General features: G+C 44.3%; 1 protein-coding gene across 2 annotated transcripts in view; it reads right to left on the bottom strand.

The window, feature by feature from the left end:
- The window catches only part of LOC141108167 (ubiquitin carboxyl-terminal hydrolase 12-like), a 110942-nt gene that overhangs the window by 48674 nt on the left and 36412 nt on the right, over positions 1 to 25856 (bottom strand). For both annotated transcript variants that reach the window (XM_073599485.1, XM_073599486.1), the window contains exon 2: positions 798 to 878. In XM_073599485.1, coding sequence (XP_073455586.1) covers positions 798 to 878 — 81 coding nt within the window. The remainder of the gene's footprint in view (positions 1 to 797; positions 879 to 25856) is intronic.

Below are 25856 nucleotides of genomic sequence, written 5' to 3'. Positions count from 1 at the left end.
AAAGCCAGCACAGCCCTCTACCAGGAAATTCTAGAGCACTTCATGCTTCCCTCTGCTGACCAGCAATATGGAGATGCCGATTTCATTTTCCAGCAGGACTTGGCACCTGCCCACACTGCCAAAAGTACAAATACCTAGTTTCATGATCATGGTATCACTGTGCTTGATTGGCCAGCAAATTTGCCTGACCTAAACCCCATAGAGAATCTGTTGGGTATTGTCAAGAAGAAGATGAGAGACACCAGACCCAACCATGCAGACTAGTTGAATGCCGCTATCAAAGCAACCTGGGCTTCCATAGCACCTCAGAAGTGCCACAGGCTGATCGCCTCCATACCACGCCACATTGATGCAGTAATTCATGCAAAAAGGAACCCTGACCAAGTATTGAGTGCATACTGTACTGTACATGGACATACTTTTCAGTAAGCCAACACTTCTGTATTAAAATCCTTTTTTAATTGGTCTTATGTAATGTTCTAATTTTCTGAGATACTGAATTTTGGGTCTTCACTAGCTGTAAGCCATAATCAACTAGATTAAAAAGAAAGAAATGCCTAAAATATATCACTGTGTGTAATGTATCTATATAAAATATACGAGTTTCACTTTTTGAGTTGCATTACTGAAATAATTAACTTTTTGGTGATGATCTAATTTTATGAGATGCACCTGTGTATATGCAAGTGCAATTATATACCCTTGGGATACATGAAACACTGCCACTGAAAAGGCCAATATCTGTGACATGTGCAATACGATCTTCACACAAATAAAGGAATAGGAGTAACACTTACATTGACCAAACCAAAGTAATGTTCATTTACAGGAAATTGCTCCGGGCCAATCTCTTTTTCCAATGTTGAGGCATTAGTGCCCTGTGAAAGAAATACAATGAAAAGGGTTATTTTTGAGTAGGTAAAATATGACATTTACATAGGAAATACAGCATAACACCAGTACATTTGTTCTCTAGGTTTTACCAAGTTAACAAAGCATGTCTAAACTTTGATTTAAATTTTTTTTTTACTTTTACTTGTATTGACGCCAAGTGACAAATATATTTTTTATGAGCAATTTAAAGAAATCATAAGTCAGCAAGCTTTCAGGATTTTCCTCCATCACACGGCAAAAAGGAACAAGTGTTTATCTACAAGCAGGGGGCATCTCTCAATTACAGCTGTGCTCAAAAGTTTGCATACCCTGGCAAAAATGGTGATATGTTGGCATTGATATTGAAAATAGGACTGATCATGCCAAAAACTGTCTTTCATTAAGGATAATGATCATATGAAGTCATTATTATCACATAGTTGTTTGGCTCCTTTTTAAAAATCATAACAACAAAAAGCACCCAAATGGCCCTGATGAGAAGTTTCCATCCCCTGGAACGTTTGGCCTTGGTACAGACACACAAGGTGATACACGCAGGTTAAAATAGCAATTAAAAGGGTAATTTCCCACAGCTATGGCTTTTTAAATTGCAATTAGCATCTGTATATAAATAGGCAACAAAATTGTTAGCTCTTGTGTGGCTGCACTGAGCAGGCTAGATACTGAGCCATGGGGAGCAAAGAAGAACTGTCAAAAGACATGAGTAACAAGGTAATGGCACTTTATAAAGGCAGGAAAGGATATAAAAATAAATCCAAGGCCTTGGATATGCCAGTCAGTACTGTTCAATCATTTATTAAGAAGTAGGAAATTCGGGGATCTCTTGATACAAAGCAAAGGTCAGGTAGACCAAGAAAGATTGCAGCCACAACTGCCAGAAGAAATGTTTGGGATACAAAGAAAACCCCACAGATAACCTCAGGAGAAATACAGGCTGCTCTGGAAAAAATAAAAAATTGGTGTGGTTGTTTCAAGGAGCACAATACAATGATACATAAACGAACAAAAAAAAAAAAAAAAAAAAAATTGCATGGTCGAGTTGCCAGAAAGAAGCCTTTACTGCCCCAATGCCACAAAAAAGCACGGTTACAATATGCCTGGCAACACCTCGACACTCACAACCATAAACGCTATGTTTGGAGAGGGGTCAACAAGGTTTATAGCGACAAGAATACCATCCCCACTGTGAAGCATGGTGGTGGCTCACTGATGTGGTGGTGGTGGTGGAGGGGGGGGGGGGTGAGCTATACAGCCACATTCTTCTGCACGAAAGTTGTGCATGGGACACACTTGGATTTTCCAGCATGACAATGACCCCAAGCACAAGGCCAATTTGACCCTCCAGTGGATACTGCAGAAAAAGGTGAAGGTTCTATAGTAGACCTCAGTCTCCTGACCTTAATATCATTGAGCCACTCTTGGGAGATCTCAATTGTGCGGTTCATGCAAGACAACCAAAAGATTTGCATGAACTAAAGGCATTTTTTCCAAGGTGAAGGGGCAGCTATACCAACTGCAAGAATTCAGGGCCTCATAGACCACAATTCAAAATATCGCATGCGGTCATTGTTGCTAAAGGGGGCAATACACAGTATTAAAAGCTAAGGGTATGCAGACTTTTGAACAGGTTCTCATTTCATTTGTTTACTTGTTGCCAGGTTTTGTTTTATGGATTGTGCCATTCTGTTATGACCTACTGTTGAATTTGATCCCATAAGAAATAAAATGTGTTTCCAAATGCTCCAAGAATGTTCTTTTCTTGGAAAATGCCTATAAAGTGCTTTATAGATGGTATTACACCCCGGCTAGATTAGCTAGTTTTATCCCAACATATTCCCCCTTATGTTTTCCTGGGTGTGCTCGGGAGAGTACGATGGCACACTTTTGGTGGCAGTGCCCCAGGGTATGCAGACTATGGGTTAGAGTCTATGCATTGCTTCGTAACCTCTTCAACACCAATATAAAGAGGGACCCCTTTGAAGCCATTCTGGGGAAACCGATCACAGAATTACTACGACCAGAGCGCCAATTGGCATCTCATATTTTTACTGCAACTAAACTAACCATAGCAAAGGCTTGGAAAACTCTGGTTGTCAGCTTCGAGGCAGTTAAAAACCGCGTAAACGAGATCATGGTCAATGAGAAGCTGACGGCCGTGTTATCTGATACGCATGATAAATTTCTTCGGACCTGGCAACCATGGGTGGTGTATTCCCACCCTTCCCGTTTTGATCCAGCACTACTCTCTCTCTCTAGTATGTCTCCACCCCCCTCCCACCCCGTGGACTCCCCTCTCTCCTCCTTTTCCTTTCCCTGATTACTCCCTCTGTTCTTTATCCTACACACCTATTTCACCCTTCTTCTGGTCCTCTCTCCTCTTATTCCTTCCTTTTACCTTCTCTTTTCTATGTCTCTCTAGCCCACAGGCTAGGTCCTGCTGGGCTCGGACACATGATGAGAAACAACTTACAAACGTATCTTGCCCTTCTTTAATTCCATATTGATGAGTTATGTTTTACATTTATCTTTTTGTTTCTTTTCTTACCACAACTGTTATATAAAGTTCTGTAATTATTTCTGCAAAATAGTGGAACTTAGTATTTCGCTATACTACTAGTATATATTGATCTTAGATTCCTAGCGTAATTTTGGGATCTAGTGAAAAATTGACAGTTACTTACCGATAACTGTTTTTCTAGGATATCTTCCAGGACGGCATAACCTGAGAGATGACTGGTCCACCTGACAGGAAACACAATCAACATACAAGGTTAAAAGGCCCCTCCCTTCCCCCTGCACCTCAGTTCTCCCAAAGTAATAGGTTATCCGGGTGACAGAGAGAAACTCTTCCCGTAGTACTTATATTAAAACATGGGTGGGAAGTAGGCCTGCCGTCCTGGAAGATATCCTAGAAAAACAGTTATCGGTAAGTAACTGTCAATTTTCTCCAGTCATCTTCCAGGACGGCATAACCTGAGAGGATGGACAAGGAGTTCAAGGCCTACCTCAGGGCGGGACCACCGCTTGTAGCACCTTCCTTCCAAATGTCAGATCCTGGGGCGACAGCAGTTCCACTCTATAGTGTTTCAAAAAGGTATCCTGCTTCGCCCAAGTGGCTGTGCGACAGACCTGTTCTATCGAGGCCCCAGCTCTCTCTGCCCAAGAGGCCGCCAAGGATCTTGTTGAATGGGCCTTAAGGTTTCCTGGTACTGGGGAACCGGTCTGCTCATAGGCCAATGTTATTGTCTGCCTAATCCATCTAGCCACAGTAGATTTAGACGCCTGCCCTCCCTTTCTAGGGCCGCTAAATAAAACTAAAAGATGATTCGACTTTCTGTAGTCCTTTACTCTATCTAGATATGTCAATAAACATTTCCTGACATCTAATAAATTAAATTTCCTCTCCTTCTCATTTTTAGGATTATCACAGAAGGAGGGTAAAGTGATCTCCTGAGATCTATTAAACTTAGATGCGACCTTGGGAAGATATAGTGGGTCCTGTCTAAGAACCACTCTATCCTCCAGAATCAACAGAAAAGGCTCCTTAACTGACAGGGCCTGTAGGTCGCTCACCCTTCTGGCCGTGGTTATGGCCAACAGAAACGCTAACTTAAGAGTCAAAAACTTAACTGAAATCTCTTGCGCTGGTTCGAAGGGCGCTTTCGTCAGTGCCTCCAAAACCAGAGATAAATTCCATGGAGGAAATACATTCATTCTGACAGGGGTTACCCTCTCCCTTGCCAGAAGAAATCTCTTAATCAGAGGTTCTAGTGCGAGCCTCTGATCCAAAAATAAAGATAACGCTGCTATCTGTATTCTCAAGGTGTTCGGGGAAATCCCCTGATCCACCCCTGCTTGCAAAAATTCCAGTACCACTGGTACTGAAGGGTAAGACACCTCCTTATCACGGCACCACTGTGAGAAGCAATTCCACACCTTGGAGTAGATCCTCCTGGTGACCAGCTTCCTGCTGCCCAAGAGGGTCTCAATTACCCTATCAGAGCACCCCTTACCCCTAAGGATCTCCTCCTCAAGAACCATGCCGTCAGTTTGAGGAATCCCGGGTCGGGGTGGAGGACTGGCCCCTGTAGGAGAAGATCTCGTCTGATTGGAAGACGGAGCGGAGGAGAAATTGACCACTTTTTCAGAGTGGCAAACCAGGTCCTTTTTGGCCACCATGGGGCTATAAGGATCAGTCCGCAATCTGAGCGGGCCAATTTTTGTAAGACCCGTGGTATTAAGACTAGTGGGGGAAAAGCGTATGCTAGATGGAAGTCCCAGTCCTGAGACAGAGCGTCCACTCCCTGGGATCCCCCTTCTCTGTTGAGAGAGAAAAAACGATCCACTTTTTTGTTCCCTCTGTGGGCAAAAAGATCTATATCCGGAGTCCCGAACATCTGACTTATCTGGAGAAAGACCTCCTGATTTAACTCCCATTCCCCTTGAAGGATGGGTTGCCGGCTTAAGAAGTCTGCTACCACATTGGCGGTTCCTCTTATGTGAACCGCCGATATGGACTGAAGATTCTCTTCGGCCCAGTTTAGGATGTTCAGGGCTAGACTCAGTAGTTTCCTGGATCTGGTGCCCCCCTGACGATTCAGGTAAGAGACCGTTGTCACATTGTCTGACAGGACTTGGATCTCCAAGCCCTGAATCCTGTCTCCAAAGGATACCAACGCCTGGCCCACCGCCAAGAGTTCTCTGTGGTTGGAGGATGCCCCTGCCTGAGAAGGCGTCCAGGCCCCCTGTGCCTGGATGTCCCCCAGGTGAGCGCCCCAACCCCAAGCGCTTGCATCGGTAGTGATTCTTGTGGGATTCCACTGGTCCCAGGGTAAGCCCACCCTGAGCTTGTCCTGATCCAGCCACCAATCTAGGGAGGTCCTTACTCTTGTTGGAATAGACACCCTTGCATCCAATGACTTTCTCCTTTTGTCCCAGGAGGACAAAAGGAAGAACTGCAGCTCCCTGGAGTGGAGCTGAGCCCAAGGAACCGCTGGAATACAAGAGGTCATTAGACCTAGGACCCTCATGATATGCCTGCGAGAGCACTCCCTGGTTTCTTTTAAAGAGGATACTGCTGTAACCACCTTTAATCGTTTTTCCTCTGGAAGAAACAGTTTCTGAACCTCTGTATCCACCAGATATCCCAGGAACACTTTTATTTGGGACGGTGCCAGAGAAGATTTCTCTCGGTTTACTATCCAGCCCAAGGACTCCAGAGTGAAAATTACTCTGCCTACGTCTATCTCCACCTGCTCTAGGGATTGCCCGTATACCAAAAGGTCGTCTAGGTAGGGTATAAGGGACACCCCCTGTAGGTGTAGGTAAGCTACAACCTCTGCCAGGACCTTTGTGAAGATCCTTGGGCTTGCAGCTAATCCAAAGGGAAGAGCTCGGAATTGCCAATGCTGAATCCCTTCGCTCGTAAGGACTGCGAATCTCAGCAGGGACTGGTGTTCCCTGGTGATCGGGATATGAAGGTAAGCATCCCTTAGATCTATCGTGGCTAAGAACGCACATCTTAATAGGTGCCTGCGCACCGTGTATATACTCTCCATCCGGAAGCTCTTTTGTCGCAAAAACCTGTTCAACTTCCTGAGATTTAATATCAGGCGAAATTTCCCTGACGGTTTTTGAACGACAAATACATGGGAATAAAACCCTTGGTAAAGCTCTTCCGGTGGAACGGGGATGATCACCTCCTGGAACACCAATCCCTGCAAGCTGTCCAACAGCCCTGCAGCTTTTGAAGTTTCCTTGGGGAGACGGGTCAGAAAAAAGTTTTGAGGGGGAGGGGACAGAAACTCCAAACGATATCCCTCTGTTACAATCTGCAAGATATAGGGGCTTTCGGAGATTCTCTTCCACTGAGGGACAAAGTGGGACAATCTCCCCCCTACCCTGATGCTGGCGTCACTTAGACTGCTTGGTGGCGTCTTTAGGTCCAGAAAAGAGCAGACTACCTTTTTGTGCGCTCTTTCCCTTTCCCCACCTCCTATTCGCATCCTTTTTTCCTTTGAATTGACCCTGGTTAACGGAGGGACGAAAAAACTTCCTGCCCCTTGCTCCTTTAGCTTTGACCGGGAACTTTTTTCCCTTTTCTGCTGACCTTGACAGCACCTGATCCAGGCCAGGTCCAAAGAGTTGTGAACCTTCAAAGGGCAAACCACATAGCCTTGATCTAGACATATGGTCCCCTTCCCATGATTTGACCCAGACTGCCCTTCTTGCGGAGTTAAGGAGGGCCGCAGATTTGGCTGTGTTCCTGACAGACTCCACAGCCGCATCTGCCAAATATGCCACAGCCTTACCTATTATTTCTAAGGAGTCTGTGATTTCTTTGGAATCACTGCCTTTAGAAACATGGTTAGAAAGTCTGCCTAACCATGCGTCCACGTTTCTTGCCACGCATGCTGATGCCAAAGCAGGAGCCATGGCAGCCGCATTGGAATCCCATGCTCTGCGCAAAAGCGCCTCCGCCCTTCTGTCCATTTGGTCTTTTAGGTTCCCCGAATCCTCAAAAGACAAGTCAGATTTTTTAGAAACCTGCGACAGGGCTGCGTCCAACTTAGGGGTTTTAAAGAATTTCTGCTCTTCTTCCTCCCCAAAAGGAAACCTTCTCTTCCAAGTTTTGAGTCTAAGAACCTTTCTTTCCGGGTCTTTCCACTCTCTCAAAATCACCTCCTTTAGAGCCTGATGAACTGGGAACACCCTGGACTGAGGCTTTCCCAAACCCCTGTACATCTTGTCCCGGGCCGACGCCTGAACCAGAGGTTCTGGGATATCCTCAGAGGCATAGATCGCCCTAAGTAACTGCCCCATGTCTTCCACAGGAAAGAGGTGGCTACTAGCTCTAGGACTGTCACTATCCTGGCTGTCAGCGTCTGTGTCTACACCTTCCTCTAATGAGTCCTCCTCTGACTCCTCTGGGTCCTCAAACTCCTCAACTCCTGAAGTGACAGAGGAAGGGGGTCCTTGCAAGGTTTTCTGACCCCTGTCTGAAAAACCTCCCTGAGAGGAAGTGCCTTCTCTAGAGGACAGGATTTCTCTATCCTCCGCTTTAGGTGCTATAGCAGTCTTAATAGACTGGAGGGTAGAAAGCATCTCCGACTGTACCGCAAGGAAGTCCCTCATAACCTGTGAGGTTTCCTTACTAGACAGTTTTTGTATGCACCTATAGCAAAAAGGTTTCCCATGGTCCTGTGGGAGTTTATCATTACAATTCCCACATCTTTTTGACCTGGGAGGGGGGGGATTTTTGCCCTTCATCTTGTGAGCCCCTTGAGCAGAGCTGCCAGGATCTAGGGAGACAAAAAAGACAAAGTCCAAACTTTAACCAGTTTACTAAGACTTTCTGTGTCTCTCTCTCTCTCACTCCCCCCCTATGGTGTAGGTAAGACCCCTCTTACTTCACCACAAAAAAACGGAAGAGGACTCACCACCACTGGCCTCTTCCTGGGCTAAGGTTGCAGCTGTTACCTCCTCTCCATCCATATCTGCTGCTTTGTGAGGTTTTCCGACCTCAAGAGAGGAGTATCGTGAGGCCTCCTGCTTTTCCTTGGAGCGCTGAGTGTCTTCTCCTATACACCGATGATCGGCGCCATTTTGTTGGAGAGCCACTGTCTGAGGGAGGATTTTGGCCTCTAGTGTCTGAATCCACCATTTTGGCATAGACCGGAAGTCGGAAGTTACAGCGCCCGGAACCGGAAATGCCGCCATCTTACTCCACCCTGGGAAGCCTGCTCCAAACACAGGAGCTTCAGCATTCCCTATGAAGTCCAGGACCTCCACCAGCCCTACAAGGCACCAAGGTACCGACCTGGCTGGCGTCCTCTACCCCCTCTGTGGCCTAGACACCAGCCTGAGCTCCAGTTCCTTCATCACCTCCGTACCTGACTGGGTGGAAGGAAAAAGCATGAGGTATGTGCTCACAGGAGTTCCGGGCTACCCCTCTGTACCCGGGAGACTCCTTGCCGGGGAAGACTCTCTCCCCCGGCCATTGGGGGGACCCCCTGAGAAGGACAGGGCCATGGCTGGACCCGCCACCCTCCCCGGCTTTGGCGTCCAGCCCTCAGGGGGGGGGACCATCCGCTCCTAGCTTCAGGTCTGAGAAAAAACAACAAACGTTTCGCTGCCGGGAAACACAATCAAGAACTGAGGTGCAGGGGGAAGGGAGGGGCCTTTTAACCTTGTATGTTGATTGTGTTTCCTGTCAGGTGGACCAGTCATCTCTCAGGTTATGCCGTCCTGGAAGATGACTGGAGAAATCCTACTATTTCAGACTATTATTCTTTGAAATTTTATAATCTACGCAAACATGTACACATGATGTGTCCTTCATTGTCTATATGTATCATTATGTTGATTTATATGTCCAAAAAAAACCTCATGTACAAGAAATAAAATGTGTTTTGTCTGCTTACTCAGGTATTCTTTAACAACAGTACTGTACATTACCAACTCTCCAAGTATATGCAAACTTTTGAGCACAACTGTATGTTACCATCTCCATCACTGACAGCCGTGGTTGCTAGCAGTCAGAATACAATAGTCGGCAGACGAGATTTGTTTAGCATTAATGAGGGAATTGATAGATTTGAGTGTATGGCCAGCTTAATACAGTTGTAAACCTGAGATGTGAAATATGAGCAAAGTATATCCCTCTATAGTGTGTTCTTGTCTCAAATGGCAAAGGCTATCAAAAGGCAAAACAAGCAGTTAACCCTTGCACAGTGTGGAGGGGGACCACTGTAAGAGTACATTTTGTTTGCCAGAGTGAATGACAAGCATGCACTGAATAACATTTTGCAACCTTCAACTCTCGATATGAGAACCTCCCGCACAATGTCAACGGTTGTGTAGAGAAACATCCAAACATTATTAAAGAAAATAAAATTACAATTGTCAGAATTATGAATATTGGTATAAAAATATTTAAATAATCAAAATGTTTAGAAAAATCTATTCAAAATGTATGCAGTACTAAAGAGTGAGAGGAAAAAAATTAGAGATGCACTGAAATTTCGAGCAAAATGGTGTTATTGGCATTTTGCATATAAGGGAAAAAGGTGCCAAAAAACATGCAATTTTGCGGCGAATTTACTGTATAGTGTGGTTTTCATAGATCATGCGAATCAAAAAACACATAAAAAATGTAGCACAAGTGCACTATTAATGCGTTCTTTCTGCGTTTTCAATGCATTTCAATGGGGAAGTACGTTTTTGGTTCAGTTTTTTTAAACTGACCAAAAATGCAGCAAGCAGGATTTTTAATACCATAATGGAAGCACAAAGACATACATAGAATTTAAAGGTATGCATTTTTCTTGAGCTTTCCTTGCGCTAAAAGTGCCAATAAATAATGGCGGACAAATTCATATTAATTTAAAATCATGATATTAATTAAAAAATCAAATATATTACAGTTGTATATAAAAAAGGAAACTTTTTTTAAAAGCTGTAATTTTTTGTTTTCGGCCAACTGCATCCTGCATTTTCAGTACCAAAATTTCCTATCTGTGCAACTCTTGAAAAAAATTTTCTGCATTCTACTCCAATAAATTAAATGTGCACATCACACATTACTATTGAAAAAGAGGGTGGTTTTAAACCCAAAAAGCTCTTCAAGGAAATATATAAGTAATGGCTGGTCTGGAACTTCTACTCTGTGGTCATATTTAAGGTTTACAAAGACATATAAACATAGATATATCCATAAGACAGTCTGCACTGCAACAGATGCAAGATAGGTATTCTTTACGCAACTCCTGACCTTTGTACAAGCATATGTCGTGTTGTATTGTGACACACCAGGTCAGGATTTCCTCCCATATGCAGAGCAGTGCACGGAAGCATCAGTGAGGCATAGCTCATGGCATGCTGGTCTTCATGGATCCATAGCTCAAGTCCATCCCAGTCGCTTGTATGGGATATCACTTACAAGGGCTTGGGGTTGATGCAAGAGGTGCCTCTGAGAGGACCAGTGCGCTCTTCATCACAAACTCCCAACCCCTGCACTCTGTGTTATACTCCAAGGCCAGAGTGCTTTTTTCTCCCTCTAGCATCAGAGCGTTTTTTTTTTTTTTTTTTTTTTTTTATTTCTTCTGCTGACCAATAATACCAGGCATTTTACTTCCACCAACCACCTACATCAGGGCATTTTTTTCACTTCTGTTGACCAGTGTAGGGGCACTGTTACATAATCTTACGCACTGCAATTTGTATACTCTACTGTAGGTTATATACTCCTTAGCAATGTGTATGTTGTTTCAACAGCTGCTGGTTACGAAATAGCTTGGTACTAGCACAGACTAGTAAGACTAACAAGCAGTGCACAGATTCAGACTATTAACAGTGCTCCTTTAAAATTATTCCAAATATTCAGCCCTATGTAGCCATGCATACAGCATTTTCCTTTAACCCGGCTGTCCATCTTTATGAAAGTCTAAAGTTGGGAGGTATGTTATTGCAGTCACAGTCAAGTTGAGATCCCAAGGAAGCAGAGGGTGCTACACAGAGGACCAATTATATGATATAGCCTTAAAGGAAGGTTTTGAAAGGCAGAATAAAACTTTGAAAAAGGGTAAGCTCTGAACTTTAAATGTACTTAAAGCAGAACTACCATGCATCTGAGCACCCAAAAAAAAAAAAAAAAAAAAAAAACATTTATTTTATTTTTTGATATTCAAAGCAGACTCCCCCATCCATCCATGAGTCCATGCTTTACTTTTGCTGAGAAATCACTCTGAAAAACACCTCCTAGCATTCTGGCCGTGGCCATCTTGAGTAAGGACAGATGACTAATGCAGTATGTACTTCCTGGAATTTGTATGCCCTTAAGTTCTGGCAGGTAGGAGGGTGTGCTTAGCTAAGAAAACCCCTCCTTAAGACTCCTGGGATGTATGACATTCGTTGCCTAGGCAAACGTAACTGAAGAAATAAAAACAAAAAAAAACAAAAAAAAAGAAACAGTTTAAAACAACTCAGCATGATATACTTTCCAATATATTTACTAATGCTAGCAGCATAAGGATTAAAAATAGTCGGTGTTGATTGAGAGAGTGAAGTTCCACTTTAAAGTCATTTTCTGGTCAAGACCTGATTTTCAAAAGGCCAGAACACAAGGTACGGAGAATTTTCTGGGACTGAAGTGCCTGCATTCACACCAGGCTAAAGAAAGATTTCTAGGTGTTATACTAACTTCCTGGAAAATACTTTTTTTTTTTTGCTTTTAGCAACGTTAGAATCATAGACTCAGAAACCCTTTAAACACCTGGGTTTCAACATCCACGCCATTAAAGCCAGAGACTGAGAAGCAGGATGGAATAAAGGGCATTGAGATATCAGATCTGGTTTGCTGGAAAGAAGCTAGGGTCTGTCTGCTAAAAGTCCAAAGTCTGTGTATCGGATCCTTCTGGGCCAATTTGGTGCATTTAGAATTCTCTTGCTGTATTTTCTGGAGCAGACAAGGTGAGATTCACACTGGATGTAAATTAACCTAAACTAGGACCAAGGGAATATTAAGACATCTGCGGCTAGAGCATCCCTGGTTCTGGCAACAAACCAAGGCAGTTTGTTTTTAATCTGGAGGCAAGGATGTCCACATCAGATCCTGAAAGGTATCTGGATGAAGGGCCCATTCCCCCCTTCCACTCCTTGTATGTGGACTGCAAAAATCACTGGACAGTTCGTTTCTGTCCAAGAGATGATCCGATTTACTTCCTTAAAGCAGCCATGCTCCGGGTAGCCTATTGCACTGTCTGACTGCACCCTGCGTACCTTGTCAGAAGGGGGCTTGAGTGCTGTAGGGTCAACCTGATAGAGTCAACCCCTGTCCTGCCCCAACCAAGCCATGTCCATCTACAATAAATCCCTGTCCTCCACCCTGGACAAGCTTGCTCCCCTCACTACACGCAGAATCAGGCCTCGACCCCCTACAACCCTGGCAAACAGAGGACACAAAAATTCTCAAAAAAAGTAGTCGCGCTCTTGAGCGTCTGTGGCACAAGACTAAGTCTCTCAAAGACTTCAACCAATACAAATCCGCCCTCCAAAAATACTATTCTTTCCTCCACACTGCCAAGCAAACCTATTTTACAACTCTTATTAACACCTTCTCATCCAGTCCCCGTAAACTCTTCTCTACCTTCAACTTTCTACTTTGTCCTCCATCGCCTCCACCCACTGACTTACTCACTGCCCAGGAGATCGCTAATCATTTCAAAAACAAGATACAATCCGTGATGAAATCTCCACTCTACAGGTATCTCCCCTAGCTAAGACCCCATGTCAACAGGTACAACTGACACTCCCACTATTCAAATCTGCTACTACAGATGAAGTTGCTAAACTCCTTTCTATCACCCACCTAACCACCTGTCCCCTGGACCCTATTCCCTCTAAAATGCTACGGTCGCCCTCTTACCCCATCCTACACTCTCTAACCCACATCTTCAATCTCTCCCTCACCTCTGGCATCTTCTCCAATGCTCTAAAACATGCACTGGTCACTCCCATACTTAAAAAGCTGTCCTTGGACCCTACCAATCTTAACAACCTACGCCCCATCTCCTTGCTCCCCTTTTCGTCTAAACTAATAGAGCGCCTGGCTTACAACCGAGTGACCACCTCATTAAAAACAACCTTCTTGATCCCCTTCAATCTGGATTTCGCCCTCAACACTCCACAGAAACTGCTCTTTTAAAACTCACAAATGATCTACTAACTGCAAAAACCAACGGACACTATTCTGTACTCCTACTTCTGGATCTTTCAGCTGCCTTTGACACGGTTGACCACCCCCTCCTCCTCAAAAAAAAACTTTACTCCCTCGGTCTCCGTGACTGCGCTCTTCAGTGGCTCTCATCCTACCTATCCCAATGCACCTTCAGTGTCACTTACAATTCTACTTCCTCCACTCCTCTTCTCTTCTCTGTTGGGGTCCCCCAAGGTTCTGTTCTTGGACCTCTTTTATTTTCAATCTACACCTCTTCCCTGGGTCAGCCTCTCACGGCTTTCAATACCATTTCTATGCTGACGACACACAAATCTATCTCTCCACCCCTCAACTCACTCCATCAGTCTCCTCATGCATCGCTAACTTACTAACCGACATATATGTATGGATGTCACACCACTTCCTCAAACTCAACTTGTCCAAAACCAAGCTTATAATGTTTCCTCCCCCACGTGCCTCTTCCCCTGACTTCTCTGTCAAGAGCAATGGCAAAACCATCCACATGTCAGGGTGCTAGGTGTTATCCTGGACTCTGAACTCTCCTTTCGGCCCCACATCCAATCACTTTCCAAAGCTTGCCGCCTCAACCTCCGCAACATCTCTAAACTACATCCCTTTCTAACCAATGAAACCACAAAGCTCCTGATTCACTCCCTGGTTATCTCTCGCCTCGACTACTGCAACTCCCTCCTCATTGGCTTACCTTTAAATAGACTATCCCCCCTTCAGTCCATCATGAATGCGGCTGCCAGACTCATCCACTTTACAAACCGCTCAGTGTCTGCTACCCCTCTCTGCCAATCCCTCCATTGGCTACCACTCACCCAACGAATTAAATTCAAAATACTAACAATAAGTTACAAAGCCATCCACAACTCTGCCCCCAGCTACATCACTAACCTAGTCTCAAAATACCAACCTAATCGCCATCTCCATTCCTCCCAAGACCTCCTGCTCTCTAGCTCCCTCATCACCTCCTCCCATATCTGCCTCCAGGACTTCTGCCGAGCCTCGCCCATCCTCTGGAATTCCCTACCCCAATCCGTCAGACTGTCTCCAAATGTATCCACCTTTAGGCAATCCCTGAAAACTTTCCTCTTCGGAGAAGCCTATCCTGCCTCCATCTGACAACTGCACTATTTTCTCCATTAGCTCATCCCCCACAGCTATTACCCTTTTGTATAACTTGACCCTCCCTCCTAGATTGTAAGCTCTAACGAGCAGGGCCCTCTGATTCCTCCTGTATTGAATTGTATTGTACTTGTACTGTCTGCCCTAATGTTGTAAAGCGCTGCGTAAACTGTCGGCGCTATATAAATCCTGTATAATAATAATAATAATAATAATAATAGCTCTGAGCTCCAAGATGTTGATGGGAAGCTTGGCTTCTCTCAATGACCATGTTCCTTGTACTTTTAGGGGTAGGAACACTACTCCCCAGCCTGAGTGACTTGAATCTATGATAACTTTCCAGTGACAGTAACTGTTGAAAATAGAGTGCGGCCATGTCCTACCTGTCTGTGGCGCTTCGCTCGTCACGGTGGGTATAACTCCGAAAGGGTCTTCAGGGACTGGATTCCACTCCGATAGACCACAGGCTCTGACCTGTATAGCACCTGCGCTGGAGCCAATTTCCAAAGCAACATCCATTGAGTCCAGGTATTGTTCCCAAGGTTTACATGGTTGCATTGATCCAGATACACCACTTCTATGCTGCCATAAGAAAATATACACACCAGAAGCATCTGGGGTACTTACAACCAACTGCAGATGCAGGAGAAATTATATGGCCAGAGGTAATGGAGTCACTAGTAGGCAGCATGGACAAACCAAGGTAAAACAATAACCTTTGCAAGGAAAACAGTCGTGGGAGACCATCTCACACTGAAAGGCAGAAGAGGCACTGTAAGTTCATGCACAGCACAGCTGTGAGTGATGCAAAACTTAATTTTTAAGTTTTAATATATGTTCAGAGTATAATGGGAAAAAACTGAGATAATGTGCCATGCTCATGTGAGGCTGTGCCCCAAGACTCACCATAATCACAGGTCTCGAAAGCTGTCAGGGCTGGGCTTAGCCCTTCCTTCTCTGAGCTGTCTGCTCAGCTGTCGGCTAATTGCCAGCTCCCATCTCTCTCCACAGTTACCCAGCTGTTGTTGATTCTGCTCATCAGTCCTGCCTACTTAAAGCCATCCAGCTCACTTCATCTCTGCCTTCGCCTTTGTCAACATCACAGAGACTTTCTCCTGCGTTCCTGTTGAAGACTTGCTCAGCTGAAATTCCTTCTGGCTCCTGATCCTGCTTGCTGTACTACTACGTTTATCTCTGGCTCTCTGACATTTACTTGGCTGACTACCCGATCCGGTTACTGAACTCTGGCTTGTTTTGACTATGTTTACCTTATTATTAATACACAAGTGTGATTTAACTATACTTCTGTCTCGGGCTGATTCATGGTTCCTGATAAAAGCATTCTGCAGTTCCCTAGAACAGTGAAAGTACTAAACTGTCACATACAGACAGTGCCGCCATCAGGAGGGGGGGGGGGGGGGGGAGAGACACAGCCAATGCACTTGTAAGGGGCCCGAGCAGCCCAAGGGGCCTGGCCGGAGGGGTCCAGGGCCGGCTCACACCCCCTACAACATAATGGCATTAAACTTTTAGCAGCCAGTCGCTGGCCAGCGCGCCAAAGGTCACAGAGAAGCACTACCTGCATGCTGCAGCCGAAGCCGGGACATGATTCCTCCTCACAGTGTCCCCTTCCCCCCCCGCCCCGTAGGTGATCCATACTCCGCTTCCCTGCTGAGGCAGAGCCTGCTGCTGGGTTAGTAATGTGATTGGGTGGGATTCGAGGAGGGGGTGTCGCCAGCCTCTTCAGTGGTGGGACCCAGCCCTCTCAGGTGCACGCAGAATGCAGATATGGCAAGTCAGTTTGTGTGCGCAACGGTGTGGTGCTGTAGATTGGACTGCATTTAATCGCCCCAGATGGGACATCATACACCTGACTCTGATAAGCTGACATGCTGAAGTTACATTGTGGAGAGGGATGAGGATGTTTTTGGGTGGAGATGAGTGTTACATTGTGGAGAACTTCTTCATAATGTAACTCTCATCCCCAGGCAGAATTATCCTCATCCCTCTCCACAATGCAACTCCATCAACCCCATCGCCACCTAGAATCATCTATCCCTCTCAATCATCCTCATCCCGACCCAGAATCATCCTCAACCCTCTCCACAATGTATCCCTATCCTCGCCTAGAATCATCCATCCATCTCCCCAATGTATCCCCATCCCCACCCAGAATCATACTCATCCTTCTCCACAATGTATACCCATCCCCCACCTAGAATCATACTCATCCCTCTCCACAATGTAACTCAATCATCCACATGCCCACCCAGAATCATACATCCCTCTCCTGGAGAGGGATGTGGATGATTTTGGGCGGGGCGGAGGATGAGAGTTACATAGTGGAGAGGGATGTAGATGATGACTCGGTGGGATGGCCAGAAGGTGGATTTGGTGGGAACGACCGGTGGGGAGGGCCCTGAGGAATGTTGGTGGTCAGGCCCCGGGGTGAACCCAGTGAACATGTCAAACTCCAGGCAATCTTCGCACCTACCATGGACATATTTTCTATGGAGTCTTTAGGAATCAGGATCACACCAAAGATGGTGTCACTGCTCCTGTAAAGTGTTCTGTGAATAACAAGATAGAATACTAATGTTTCTGGAGAGTGCCACAAGCAGAGCCAAATGCCCAAAGGTTATTATTAAAGGCTAACCTTGCAACTCCTTGTCTAGCAGGGTCTGGTTATGCCCCTATAGCAGCCCAGAGAATCAGCTGAGCCCCAGCAGCATAATGAAGAATCTTAAAAGGTTACTACCGTGTTTCCCCGAAAGTAAGACAGTGTCTTACTTTCTTTTTATCCCTAAAAGCCCCACTATGTCTTACTTTCGGGGTATGTCTTATATTGGGAAAATATGTTGGGGGGCTTTGGTGAGATATCAGGGGTCTTAACAGACCTCTGATATCTCCCCCTTGAGACAGAGAAAGAGACAGAGGATAGAGATTCCCCAGTCCCTTTCTCTGCAGCGTCAGCTGCACTGAGAATGAAAGGAGAGAAGACAGCGGCTTCTCTCCATTCATAAACTGACACATTGTAATCACAGGAGATTACAATGTTTCAGTTATGTGAATGGACAGAGTCAGCTGACTCTGTCTATTCACAAAGGAAGGAGGGGGAGGACGGAGGAACGGAGGGGGAGAACGGAGGGGGACAGAGAAGGAGGGGGGAACGGAGGGGACAGCGGGGAGGCACAGAGGAGGAAAGCGGAACGGAGGGGGAGAACGGAGGGGGACAGAGAAGGAGGGGGGAACGGAGGGGACAGCGGGGAGGCACAGAGGAGGAAAGCGGAACGGAGGGGGAGAACGGAGGGGGAGAACGGAGGGGGAGAACGGAGGGGGAGAACGGAGGGGGAGAACGGAGGGGGACAGAGAAGGAGGGGGAAACGGAGGGGACAGCGGGGAGGCACAGAGGAGGAAAGCGGAACGGAGGGGGAGAACGGAGGGGGACAGAGACCCGCACCCCCAGCGGCCCGCACCCCCAGCCCCACTCTTTGTACCGCACGTCACTGGAGGCAAATCCCCCCGTGTTTCCCCGAAAGTAAGACATATGTCTTACTTTCGGGGTACGGCTTATATTAGCTGACCCCTCTGAAACTCCCGATACGTCTTACAATCGGGGATGTCTTACTATCGGGGAAACACGGTAGACCCACAAAAGTAAAATCAGTCTGTACATGCAGTAAAGCATGCTTGTTATACTCACTATGGAACCCAAGGGGTTAATTCTTTGAATTGTGTATAAAAGCTGTTTGATCCTGTCTTTCTGATCCACCTCTTCTTCCACTGTCTCCAAAAAATAACCTGATATTTACAGAGCCAGGGGATGGGCTGTACATGCTTAGTTTGTGTGTATTGCTAGGAGAGTTTTTTCTTTTCTTGGGAGAGTGCATGTCATCAGCACAGGGCCAATCAGCACTGTCCAGACAGAGGATAAGGGGAGAATGAAAACTCCTCCTGCAAGCTTTACTAGGAACTGATAGAAGTCACAAGACTGCTATATAATGCAGATGAGAAAAAGGTATTTATCAGTTTATATTTATTAAAATAATTGCATTTCCATGTTCCGTGTACTGTCATAGACCAGATGTAGTGAATACAGGTTCTGGGTTTAATAACACTTTAATGGAAGAAAACAAAAAAAAAACCAAAGTCTCAACAGAAGACGGGAATATAGAAAGATACAAAGTAACACAATGGTACTTTTGTATCATTTTGTTCATTCATCTGCAGATTATGTCAGTTATAGCAACCTGACAAGTAAAAATTTGGTGATTTTTTTTTTGTTAATAAAATGTTCCTCTGTTTAACTTCTTATTAGCCCCTAGTTTACTCCTAATCAGCCCTAATTAACTCAAATATTATTAAATCATAATATTTTAAGAAAGTCAAAAACAAAAAATGCCTAATTTTACTAGCTACTAATTATTGACAACTTCCCACCCAGCCTATTGCAATAATATGGATAGGCAAGTGCACTCTTACCCTGGGTGGACAGCAGATGTCATCCTCCCGCTTGTGTGCTGTGGCGCATCAATTTTTAAATATATACCATAGACTGTAGACTCTAACTTTCACACAACACTAAATAATATACATTGATTTGGCCTAAATTTATGAAGATTTTTTAACAAAATTTTATAAAACAGAAAAAAAAAAAAGTTTTTTTTTTCCCCATTTATTATAGCATAAAAAAAAAAAGTGATGATTAAACACCAAAAGAAAGTTCCATTTGTCTCAAAAGAATTATAGAAAATTAATTTGGGTAAGGTGTTGCATGACGGCTTAATTGTCATTCAAAATGTGACAGTACTAAAAAATTTAAAATGGCCTGGAAAGGGGATGAAAGTGTCCGGTACTGAGGAGGTTAAAGCTGGGTGGAATTTTTATGGCCTACAAAAGATGCAGCAATATAGGCACAACTGATTCCTCACACCTCCATTGACATCAAGCAGATACACAACAGATAGCTCTACAGACATCACACATGCTAAAGCTGTCCAACGGAGGTGATTTTCCACATTAATGGCATGATCTTGAACAGCTCATGGAGTAAATGGAAAGATTTTCACTTGAGTATTTACGGCAGACTTGAGCAATTTAGATGCTTGCATTGTGTGCATATGTACATTTTTAAAAATAAATTTGCCATACGAGCTGAAAAAAACAAAAAGATAAAACCGTCAGGCTCTCCTTCATCTGCAAATTGCTGTGAGCTGTGCTGTTTATAACTAAGGTCTCATGCACACGAGACGCTGTTAAACTCGCGTTCAGAGGCAGTTCGGCACTTTTTCCAACTGCCCCTGAACCCATTCAATGTTATCCTATGTGTCCATGTACACAGTCTCGTTTTTAGGCAGTTGCGTTTAACCTCGTTTTTCCAGAAGCAAAAAAATGGGTTCAGACGCAAAAGTTTTCCACATTTCAGACGCTAAACGCCGGTACCATGTTTAGCCGCGTTTGCGTTTATAAGTGTTTTTAAAGAAACATTTTACAACCCGAATTTTGGGCCTCTTGGTGCTACTAACCCCAAATTTGGTGTGCAAACACAGTGGACCTAGTACTACAACATATCCAAATTTGCATCCTAGCACCAAGTGGCCCCGAAAAAGTTGGGTCACAAAATGTCATTCTCTGCTGCAGAAAAGTGCTTGACATTTTGCGACCTGACTTTGGGGCCCCGTATCTCGGGACCACTTGGTGCTAGGAACCCCAAATTTGGATATGTTGTAGTGCTAGGTCCACTGTGTTGCCCAAATTTGGGGTTAGTAGCACCAAGAGGCCCCGAGATATGGGGGTTCCTAGCAATAAGTGGCCCTGAGATATGGGACCCCAAAGTCGGGTCGCAAAATGTCATTCTCTGCTCTGCAGATGCTTCTAGATCCAAACGCGGTAAAACGCGGCATGCAAACGCAGCAAAACGGGAGTTTCTAAACGCCGGTTTCAGCTTTTAAAAACGTGTTCAGCAGAGTTTGCACCAGCGTCTCGTGTGCATGAGGCCTAACAGGGCCTTTTCATGCTTGCCGGTTGAAAAAAAATACAGTAAAACCGCATATGCGCATTTGATGCGTTTTCGCTGGGTTTTCTGGTTGCCCGACTTCAAATCATGCACCTGTAAAACATGGACATGACTCAAAAATCGCACACAAAAAAAAAACACAACCACAATGCGTGTTCTGTTCATTGCAAGGGGGAGGTGCATTTTTGGTTCGCTTCATATACATGCATCAAAAATGGAGCATGCTGGCCTTTTAAAAAAGTACCACACCCGCAGCCCACTGGTGTGAAGGGTTCCATAGGATTTCGTTTTGGTTCACATATATGCGGTGCGACACATCACATGCGATTCACACAGGAATTCACACCACATTCATTTGTATGGCTGAAATCGCACAAAAAAGCCGCAGGACCCTTATGCGGTCAGATTCTGTCAGTCACACTGCATTTTGCAAACAGTTTTGGGGTGTTAACTTAAAAATTTACACCCACTACAGTTCGCATGAACACCATGTGATTTCAATGGGATGCAGGAAATGCATAGGATTCGCTGCTATTCCCACATCGCATTTATGTGAACAGAGCCTTAAAGGGAAACATTTTTCATGCATTTTTTTTCTGCTTTTTAAACAAAAAAAGTGCATCAAAATCTGATTAGTGTGAAAAAATTTAATTTCTACATTTTCCTAAAAATTGTGACAAAAAATTAAAATTTTAAAAAACTAGCTATGCCTCTTGCTAAATACCTCAGACTGTCTACTTTCCAAAAAGGGGTCATTTGGGTGGTAAGGTTGTCCTTACTGCTGGTTCACACAGGGGCAACACGCCTCGGTGAGTCGACCTGCACACGACTTCAGTGGCAACTTGCAAAAGGACTTCTGTATAGAAGTCAATGCAAGTCGCCTGAAGTCGCCCCAAAAATACTACAGGAACCTTTTTCTAAGTCGGAGCGACTTGCGTCGCTCCTATTAGAACGGTTCCGTAGTACAGAATGGGACGCGACTTGTCAGGCGGCTAAGTCACCTGACAAGTCGCCCCTGTGTAAACCGGGGCTTAGAGAGCCTCAAGAAATTATAAAGGCCATCAATACATCAGGATTGATCAATTTTAAAATATAATTACACCATAGTAAACTTTCACAAAAAAACAATAAATACAACACTTACTGGGAATTTTTTTTTTACCAAAAACGTAGCAGAATACATTTGGGCCTAAATTTATGAGGAAATAATGGATATATTTTATAACAAAGTTTTTTTTTTTTCTTTTAAAATGGTCGGTCTTAATAAAAAATAAAAAACCCAGTGGTGATCAAATACCACCAAAAGAAATCTATTTGTGTAAAAAAAAATTATATAAAAACTTAATTTGGTCATAGTGTTGCATGACTGCATAATTCCTAGTTAAGAGCCGGTTCACACTGGGACGACTTGTCAGGCGACTTAGCGCGTCCCGTTCTGTACAATGGAACCGTTCTAATCGGAGCGATGCAAGCCGCTCTGACTTAGAAAAAGGTTCCTGTACTACTTTGGGGGCGACTTGAGGTGACTTGCATTGACTACTATATAGAAGTTGTTTTGCAAGTCGCCGCTGCTGTCGTGTTCAAGTCGCCTGAGGCAGTCGCGCTGCAAGTCGTGCTGCCTCAGTGTGAACCGACTCTAAAGCAGCACAGTGCCGAATAGTAAGAAACGGCCTGGTCATGAAGGGAGTAAAACCTTCCGGAGCTCAAGTGGTTCACGTACCCCCATGCAACTGCAAAAGCGAACATAGATCCCACATGTATATGTAGAGTGCATCTGGGAAGGAATCACAGCGCTTAACCTTTTCCACATTTTGTTACGTTATAGCCTTATTTCAAAATGGATTAAATTATTTTCCTCAAAATTCTACAAATAATACCACATAATGACAATGTAAAAGAAGTTTGTTTAAAATCTGCAGATTTATGGAAAAGAAAAAAAAAAAAAAAAAAAAGTACATTAGGTACATTAACAGCCTTTGCCCAATACTTTCTTGAAGCACCTTTGGCACCAATTAAAGCCTCAAGTCTTTTTGAGTATGACGCTACAAGCTTGGCACACCTATTCTTGGGCAGTTCCTCCCATTCTTCTTTGCAGGACCTCTCAAGCTCCATCAGGATGGATGGGGAGCGTTGGTGCAGCCATTTTCAGATCTCTCCAGAGATGTTTAATCAGGTTCAAGTCTGGGCCACTCAATGACACTCAGAGTTGTCCCGTAGCCACTTCATTATTATCTAGGCCAGGGATATGCAATTAGCGAACCTCCGGCTGTTTCAGAACTACAATTCCCATGAGGCATAGCAAGACTGACAGCCACAAGCATGACACCCAGAGGCAGAGGCATGGTGGGACTTGTAGTTTTGCAACAGCTGGAGGTCCACTCATTGCATATCCCTGATCTAAGCTGTGTGGTTAGGGTCGTTGTCCTGTTGAAAGATGAACCTTTGCCCCAGTTTGAGATCCAGAGCTCTCTGGAGCAGGTTTTCATCAATTATGTCTCTCTACATTGCTGCATTCACCTTTCCCTCAATCCTGACAAGACTGCCAGTTCCTGCCGCTGAAAAACATCCCCACCATGCTGCGCTGTAGGGATTGTATTGGCCAGGTGATGAGCGGTGTCTGGTTTCCTACAGATATGACGCTTGCCATTCAGGCCAAAGAGTTACATTTTTGTTTCACCAGAGAATTTTGTTTTCTGGTGGTATGAGAGTCCTTCAGGTCCCCTTTGACAAACTCCAGGTGTGCTGTCATGTGCCTTTAAGTGAGGAGTGTCTTCCGTCTGGCCACTCTACCATACAGGCCTGATTGGTGGGTGCTGCAGAGATGGTTGTTCTTCTGGAAGGTTCTCCTCTGCCCGCAGAGAAACGCTGGAGCTCTGTCAGAGTCACCTTCGGGTTCTTGGTCACATCCCTGACTAAGGCCCTTATACCCGATTGCTCAGTTTAGCCAGACAGCTGGCTCTTGGAAGAGTCCTGGTGGTTCTAAACTTCTTCCATTTACGGATGATGGAGGCCTCTGTGCTCATTGGGACCTTCAATGTTGCAGAAATGTTTCTGTACCCTTCCCCAGATCTGTGCCTTGATACAATCCAGTCTCAGAGGTCTACAGACAATTCCTTGGACTTCATGGCTTAATTTGTGCTCTGACATGCACTGTGGGACCTTATTTAGACAGGTGTGTGCCTTTCCAAATCATGTCCAATCAACTGAATTTACCACAGGTGGACTCCAATCAAGCTGTAGTAACAGTTCAAGGATGATCAGTGGAAACAGGATGCACCTGAGCTTAATTTTGAGTGTCATGGCAAAGGCTGTGAAAACGTATGTACATGTGATTTTTTTTGCTTTTAATTTTTAAATAAATTTGCAAAGATTTGAAACAAACTTCTTTAACATTGTCATTAAGGGGGATGGTTTGTAGAATTTTGAACAAAATAATGAATTGAATCCATTGTGAAATAAGGCTATAACATAACAACATGTGGAAAAAGTGAAGCACTGTGAATACTTTCCAGATGCACTGTAAATGGTGATTGCACCACACGTGAGGTATAGCCCTGTACACCAGAGACAGAGCGCAATACTCTAAGGCTCCATGCACACTGGAGCTGATAAACTGCAGTTTATTGGCATTTGGGCGTTTTTTTTAAAAGCCCATAAACTCCACTCTATGTTAGCCTATGTGTCCATGCAAACAGGGACGTTTTTTATCTTTAGTGAGCAGTGGAGTTTATGGGCTTTTTTCTGAACGCCAGAAATTTGCGTTCAAAGTGCCGCTTTTCACCGCTAAAAAAAAACCAAACGCCAATAATCGCTCATAAAACGCGAGTTAATTAGCTTTCGGCGTTCTATTTTTTCAATGCATTGTGGGAGTTTGGAATGCCATGTGGAATTTTTGGAGTGTCCTCTGTGTATTTTTATTAAAAATGCCCATAAACGCTAACGCTAAAAAACGATCATAAACGCTAGTACAAAAACGCTGTTAAAAGCAAGTTTTTCAACCAGTCTTTTCTGCCAGCAATCTGGCGTCCAGAAAAAGCTTTTTTGAGCTTCAGTGTGCATGGAGCCTAAGCTGGTAACCTGTTAAGGGGTTTAAAGTGGTTCTAAAACCAGGTGGTTACTGAGCTTGCCAGAACCACCTCTGGAGGGAGTCTATTCCACATTTTCACAGCTCGTACTGTGAAGAAATCCTTCCATATTTGGAGATGAAATCTCTTTTCCTCCAGACATAAAGAATGCCCCCTTGTCCTCTGTGATGACCTTTAACCTCTCTGACCGTATTCCAGAGTGTGGCTCGGGGTGGATTTTCAGTACCAAATGCGGTAACCCCGAGCCACACTTGGGATCGCATCGCAGGATCCAGGTACAGCTTACTTACCTTGTCCCCAGGATCCTGCGATGTCTCCACGCTGTGTGTGGCGGCTGTGTCTCTGCTCGATTGATCACAGAGCCGAGCTCCGTTCCCTGCGAGCGTTTTGACACAAGGGACGGAGCACGGCGCCAAATTCAAAAAGTGAAACACACACTATACATACAGTACATTGAATTCTTACAGATTACATTACTGTATGAAATCATTTCACATCCCTTTTGTCCCTAGTGGTTTCTCCAGTGCCCTGCATGCCGTTTTATATTATATATACTGTTCTCTCTGCCTGGAAACTGGAGATTGTCCATAGCAACCAAAAAGCGTCCCTTTACATCAAATGGGGTTTTAGACCAGATGGAAAATAGCCATAATAAATCAGAACACTTGCAGAATTGAGTGATAGTGATTTGTGGGGAAATTCATCAAACACTGAAAGTAATGACAATGACAATTCTGCAACTGAGAAAATTTCAGTGTTTTTTATTTGATTACATTATTGAATATTTTTTATTATTATTATATTATCATTTGTTATAGTTATTTATGATTTTATAATTTATGATTTCGTGTTTCAAACTTTATCATATCAGGGATGTCTACTAGACTCTGGTTTGAACAGAGTTATTCCTAAGAATTACAGGCTTACAATATAAAACGCCAAATTTCTATGCAAAAGAATTGTACTGCTTTGAGCATCAAAAATCTGAAATAAT

This window comes from Aquarana catesbeiana, linkage group LG09, assembly GCF_042186555.1.
Source record: "Aquarana catesbeiana isolate 2022-GZ linkage group LG09, ASM4218655v1, whole genome shotgun sequence".
NCBI lineage: Eukaryota > Metazoa > Chordata > Amphibia > Anura > Ranidae > Aquarana > Aquarana catesbeiana.
Note: the sequence above shows the minus strand (reverse complement) of the source record. Positions and strands in the feature narration are given on the sequence as shown.